The sequence below is a fragment of the Physeter macrocephalus genome, unplaced genomic scaffold (genome assembly GCF_002837175.3).
Source record: "Physeter macrocephalus isolate SW-GA unplaced genomic scaffold, ASM283717v5 random_481, whole genome shotgun sequence".
NCBI classification, from domain to species: domain Eukaryota; kingdom Metazoa; phylum Chordata; class Mammalia; order Artiodactyla; family Physeteridae; genus Physeter; species Physeter macrocephalus.
In genome coordinates this window covers 48,690-55,214 of record NW_021145767.1, presented here as the reverse complement: position 1 = coordinate 55,214, position 6,525 = coordinate 48,690, and the positions used below count along the sequence as shown (strand labels likewise).

At 56.3% G+C, this 6,525-nt stretch overlaps 1 protein-coding gene across 3 annotated transcripts; it reads left to right on the top strand.

The window, feature by feature from the left end:
* Window positions 1-898: 898 nt before the first annotated feature.
* On the top strand, window positions 899-2,451 carry LOC114485081 (uncharacterized). Of its 3 annotated transcripts, none has more exons than XM_028485607.1 (2): window positions 899-1,268; window positions 1,786-2,451. In XM_028485607.1, exons 1-2 carry the CDS (start codon window positions 999-1,001, stop codon window positions 2,059-2,061), a joined length of 546 nt encoding a protein of 181 aa, XP_028341408.1. In that variant the 5' UTR covers window positions 899-998; the 3' UTR covers window positions 2,062-2,451. The 3 variants fall into 3 exon arrangements, with proteins under 3 accessions (XP_028341408.1, XP_028341410.1, XP_028341409.1); XM_028485609.1 differs by having other exon boundaries at window positions 1,756-2,451; XM_028485608.1 differs by having other exon boundaries at window positions 1,734-2,451.
* The last annotated feature ends 4,074 nt before the right edge of the window (window positions 2,452-6,525 follow it).

The window sequence follows — 6,525 nt, the reverse complement described above, 5'->3', positions numbered from 1 at the left end:
GCTAATGTCAGCCCTAAGAGCCTGGGGTGCGGGGGAGGTACCAAATGTTGGCCAGTCGGGTGAGCTCCAGGGACCTGGGTACAGACTAATGAGGGGTCTTCCCAGACTCGACTGTGGGCGGTGCTGAATCCACAGAGGACAGGCACGATCTCGGTGATGCTGTTAATGCAGGCTTCCCACAGCAAAGTCTTCTCACACCAGGAGCCTGTGGCAGATCCTGACCCTTCCAGCTCAGCTCCACTGGGCATTCAGAAGCCAGCCTCCTGGACCCGCATGGTTACTGAAGGATGCAAAAACCAGGGGAGGGAGCAGCATTCTGGTGAGAGGCTTTGGGGAAGGTTCTGGGCTAAGGTGACCCATTGGTCAGGTGACCAAGGGTTAGGTAGGGCTTTCCAGGACTCCAGGAGGAGCTCCAAGGTGGGAGAGCTCAGAGTGTGTGAGGAGACGGTAGAGCGCCGAGGCCCACCTACGTAGTTCATGGGGAGTACAGGACCAGGCGGCCCTACAAGGACGCAGCAGGGCCTTGACACTGCCTGTCTGCCGAGGGTGGGAGATTGCTAGGGGGAGACCCTGGGGCTGATGCCCGGAGGACCGGGTCACCTCCACGGTCCCGTGACCGGTCCTTGCCCCAGGACAGTGACCTGGATCTGCAGCGGGGCCTGGGGCACAGCCTACGGGGCAGCCGCACCAGGGCTGCCGGGGGTGCTGGCGGCTGGGCAGCGCTCTGCGGGGCTACGGGCAGGAGGACCGCCCGGGGAGGAGCGACGAGAGGGCCGCCGGGCATCGGTGCTCTCGGGGGCTTCCCGGGGGCAGACCCAGGCCCAGAACACGTGGGCGGAAGGGCCGGGGTCTAGGGGCGTCGGAGAGATGCTCACGGAGGAGCACTCCAGGGCTGGGCTCCAGGCTGCGCAGGCCCGGGGCTGGCACTAGGGGGCAGGGAGGGGTGGCGGGGACCACGTCCCGGAGCGGGGGCCCTAGGACCGGCAGGGTGGGAAGACATGAGGGCGTGCTGGGCGCCGCGGGCCCGGCACCGCGGAGGGAGGCGGCTGCGCCGGCCGTCGCGCTCCACCGGCCCCGCGCGGACTCCGTGGCGGAAGGGGCGCAGCGGCCCCGCATCCTCGGCGTCGCACGCGGCCGCCTCCCGCTCTCCCCCGGCAGAGGCCTCCGGCCCCCGGGCGCCCCCCAAGCCCAGCAGCAGCCGCCGCGGCCCCGCGCTGACCCACTTTCCCGCCAGCCCACCCGCGGAGATCCACGCGGCCGCCGAGCAGGTGCGAGCCGCCAGGCGGGGCCCGAACCCGGGGCCGCCCCGCCCGCCTCTGCCGCCGGGGACGGGGGCGCGGGGAGCAGGAGCCGCGGGAGGGGAACGGGGGAGGGGAGAGGAGGATAAAGGAGGGGGGCCGGAGGAGGGTGGGGAGGGACAGGAGGGGGAGGGGAGGGGAAGGACGGGAGCAAGTGGGCCGGAGGGGAGGAGAAAGAAAGGAAGAGGAAGGGAGAGGAGAAGGGGAGGAGGATTGGGAGGGGCGGGAGGGGGGAAGGGGGGAGGAGGCGGGGTGAGCGGGAGGAAGATGGAGGCCGGAGACCGCACCCCTGCCTCCTTCCCGGGCCCTAGGCCAGCCCTGGAGGAAAGGTTGAAATGCGTGAAGGGTGCATCTGCCTGCTAGGTCTAAGGGGTCCAGGGCTCAGGATGCTGCACCCCCCCTTGTGCCTGACCCCCGCCCCCCGCCTTCTGTCAGCCAGCCCCCTTTCCCACAACAGCGCCTAGGGCCGCCCTTCCCACTAAACTAGGTTCATCGATCCTGGACCCTCCTGAAAGCTGTGCATCTTTCGATGAGATCACCGTTCACCGACTGTGTCTGCTGGGAGAACTTGGGCCCCAGGACCTGCTGGAGCGAATCGCAGAGAAGGAAGGAGAGTAGTGATGCCAGATGTCAGGGCCTGGCTCTGGGCGGCGCTCCTTCTCCAGGGTCCACCCCCCACCCACTCCTGGGTGCCACACAGGGGACCCTGGAGAAGCCTCGTGACCCAGGGCTCTGCCTGCTCAGTCCTTGTTCATCCATCTAAGTACCCATCACCTCTACTTACTTACCTGCCCACATGAGTTAATACTTTTTAGAGGAAATTGAAAGAATTTATCAATAGACCCATCACAAGAGGATTTCCTTCAAATGTGTGGGGATTCTTAGTTGTCATCCCATTTGTAAATGAGGCTCAGGACAGTGGTTCTCAAAGTGCGGTCTGAGGACCCCCGAGGGTTCCTGAGACTCTTTCGGGGGGAGTCCACAAACTCAGAACTATTTAATAGGAATACAAAGACATTTTTCTCTCATGAGTGTTCAGCAGAGTTTTCCCGTGTCATAACAGATTGAAATCAGAAACACATATGAAAATCCAGCTGTCCGTTAAGCCAGACATTGGCGAGATTTACAAAAATATAAAAGTGTCACTCTTCTTACTAAATAAACTATTTTTAGGAAAAGAACTATTTTCAGAAATGTTATTTGTGTTAATGTGTGATGGCTTTATTACCATTTTTTAATAAATGCATAAATATTTAAACTTTTCCTTCATTTTCACTTCTGTTACAGTAAATATCAATAAGTTTGCTCCAGAGAAGTAAAAGCTCTATGGGGCCTTCAAGCCTTTTTAAACTGGCAAGAGGGTCCTGAACGTAGCCTGTGTGAGGACTGTGGTCTTGACGGATCACACAAGTAAACATCCCCTCTGTAAGGGACTGTCCACTCCGGTCACAGCAAGCCTGCACCCCTGACACCGGGCACAGGAAGACGGGGGTGAGCAAAAGGGCAGAGTGCCTCCATGGGCCTCTGATTTGGGGATACTGTCTCTCATTTTACTGCAGTTATGGGACGGCGGCCCTGCTCTCTCTCTGGGGTGCCCCTTGCAGGTCCCTGTTGTGTTTTAAAGCTGCCCTCTGACTTTATCCCAGGGGCAAGCGGGGCACCAGCTCAGCTGCCTGGGCGGCCCTTGAGGTAACTCTCCCCATAGATGTCCGTGTCTGGCCGCTTCTCCGCGGCCACTGCGCCCTCACTTCCAGACGGGGGGTCGAGCCTTGTGGGTCCTCGGCGATGTTGGGTTTCACCACTAATCTGACCTCATCTGCTTTCTCTCTTCTGGAAATTCCCTCACATCCTGGTCTGCCGGTGGCGCTTTTTCTAGTTTTCCAGGGCTTCTAAGTATTTGTTTTTATATTTATTGTGCTGTTTCACAGGATCTGAGGAGGGGGGTGTACCTGGATGTGATGAATGAGCCGTCTTGAGCCCAGTGTCTGCAGGGTTGAATGAATGAATGAATGAGCAAGGGGTCCTGGAGGAGCGGGAGGGGCCGGGGTCTGTGTAGAGGCTCCTCTGAGACAGGGAGGCTGTGAGGGTCAGAGGGTGGACTGCTTAGACGCCAACACCTACCTGTGTGAGAGCATCTGTACCTCAGGTGAGGCCAGGGTGTGTTCTGTGCCTGTTGCCATCCAGGAGCTCGGAGATTGGTGGAAATGCTATGGGGGGTGGGGATGGAGGCAGCACACAAATGTAGTAGCAGACGTCCCCTCCCTTCAGGCTTAACTGAGAAGATGTGTTTAAGCCGGGGGAGGGAGGGAATAATTGCTAGAAAAAAAGAAAAGAAGGTGATTCCCACACTGGTTTCGGTCCAGACTCTTCAGGAAAAGAGGGGCTGTGTCTCCTGGCCACGGGGCCCAACGTGAAGAGGGAGGAGGCAGGTGAGGGTCGCGTCTGACCCCGTGCGGGGGATGCCGAGGGGGAGCCTGGGAGCAGCCCTTCCTCCCCGTCCTGGCCTGACTGCTTGATAACACCCAGTGGGTCATGGTTGCCTTCTCAGGAAAAGCAAACCCTTTAAAGATTCGGTCCCGACAGCTGCAGGGGGCCGGGGTAGCCACTGAGCAAATCAGGGAAGGAAACTTAGGTCGGCTCACATTTTATTTAAAAGAAAATACTTTCCTCCTGAAGCAAGAGGAGCTCCGTGCCTTGGCAAACACACAAAACCAAAGCAAACCCTGCACAGCTTCTCTGGAAAGTCTGGCCTCACCCTCCGGATACGGGAAAGCTTTCTTCTCTATTTCAAATGACCCTGTTTTGCCTTTTTTAGATGCAAATGTTTATTTGGTCTGACTTTGAAATACCTTGGTGCAGCTGAAATAATTCAAGGCAGCCCCGTGAGAAGGACCACTTCCTGACCTTCTAAATGCAAACTCTTTGCTGGGGCCTCAGAGGGATTGGCGGGACACCTGAGGGGCAACACCAGCCCCCTCCCACCCCGCCTCCCAGAGAACATGGTGGTCACTGTACAAGGACGCCAGCATCCTATGCAGTTGGGCGGTTCTTCAGGGAAAGCAGTGGCAGTCCCAAGGAAGCCAGCGTTTGTCAAGCACCTGATATACCTATGCCTGTCACCACCTCTGGGAGAGGGGCGAGGGACTCACCTTTCCGGGGGTTAACAGGTGCGATTTGACTTTTTACTCCAAATCCTAGAGCGTCCCCCAGGAGAGGGGGCGTATCGGGACCTTGTGGCCCAGGTAAATCCTGGAGGTGCATGCAGGGCGTGCTAAAATCTGTGACTGAGATGTACCCCATCTGCGAAGCATTGCAATGAGGATTACATAGTAAAATGCCAGGGAAATATGATTCCGGATGAGTGGAGTGTGTACGTGTGTGTGGTGCCTGACTGGGCTGGTGGGCGGGCCCAGCTCGCAGCCCTCCGTCTACACTCACTGAGCAGCGCTCACTGATCCGAGGATTCGCGTGGGTCACGCCTCACCGATGTCAGGGGCTGCCGTAGCATCACCCGCTTTTTATAGATGAGAAAACCGAGAATCAGCATTGTCAGAACCGGAGCCCGAGCCCGCCAGCCCCGCAGAGCCTGGCCGGTCCCCCGAAGGCGTCGGGGTCGCTGGGGTCCTAGGCGGGCACTGCCCCCCGGGTGTGCGGGGGCGTCCCGCTCGGCTTGGCAGGGTGTCCGCAGCAAGTCCGCGATGGGGAGCAGCCCCGGCTCTGGTCCTCGAGTCCTGCCTCACCTGCTGTCTCCTGCCTCTGGTCGGCTTTCCCTCTTGGGGTTCTGGGCAGCCCCCACTGCTCAGTGCAAGCCGTTGCTTCCCGCTACTGAGTGGAGCCCTCACAAGGTGCCGGGAGCCCGCCCTCCGTGGACCACTGACCTCCGCAGCGGGCAGCAGAGTCCCAACCCGGAGGGCAGGTCCTGGCACAAAGTAGCCGCTCACTGCTATGTCTGGCAGTGTCCCGTGGGCCAAAGACGGCCCAGGGGACCGTGTTTCTCCAGGATGAAGAAAGCTGGGCAGGAAAGGCCAGGCGGCAGGAAGCTGGGGCAGCCTCGGGCACTTCCTGCCTTGGAGAAGAGTGTGTGGGACCCCGCCACCTGGCCTCCCACCCACCCGGGCCCCTGCTCTGAGACGGTCACACTTGTGACGGGAGGGGGTGGAGAGTGTCTGGGGACACTTCCATGTGGGTCAGACACCTTTTTAGGTGGCAACTTTCCCATCTTGGGGACAATGCTTCATGGAGATGCATTGGCCACCGTGGTGCCTTAAAAGGGGCTCTGGGGATTGGAGGCTTATGTTACAAAACCCTAGGCCATAAATAACATAATTGATACCAGATAAAAGCCAAATATTTCTGCCTGGCAGAAAGCATCTGATTAAAGTAAAAAGGCAAAAAGATCGACTGAGAATAAAATTATGGCACAACCCTAAAATGGAATTATCATGCAGTCATTAAAACAATGAGGTATATTTATGTCTATGATATGAAAACAGTATCATATGCATAATAATATATGCAATTTATGTCACAGGCACAGGACTGCTATAAATCAGTAAGGAAAACACCCAAGAACTGAATTGGAAAATGGATAGAAATCCTTCGCAGGAAAGGAAAACGCTTCTAAACATTTGAAAAGAGGCTTAATCTCACTTACAGTAAGAGAGAGATGCAGGCTGAAACATCTGTGGAAACTTACTTTAGACCTAAATCAGATTGGCCAAGTTTGAGAACATTTGATAACCACTGCGCCAGAAGGACAAACTCTGTGGGGTATTTGGGCACATGTGTCAGAACCATAGACGTGTGTGTTCCAGCCCAGCAGTCCCACTTTCGGACTTTGTCCTGTGTGTGTTCTCACATGCATGTGCAAGGATGTTTATCACAAGGCTAATGGAAGCATTGCTTATGATTGTAAAAGGGTGGAAACAACCTAAATACTAGCAATAATAATATTAATCAAATTATAGCATGTCCCTAGTATGGAATTATCAGTCATTTTTTAAAAAGGTGTATATGTAGGTCTATGATATGTAGCAACCCTCAAAGTAGATAAAAGTATACTTCATGAAAAAGAGGAAGCTAGAGAGAGTGTGTGTAGAATCCTTTCATTTGTGTGTGTGTGTGTGTGTGTGTGTCTGTGTGTGTCTGTGTGTACATGCATAGAAATTAGTTCCTGGAAGGATAGATAAAACATGGTGTAGGTCTATGATATGTAGCAACCCTCAAA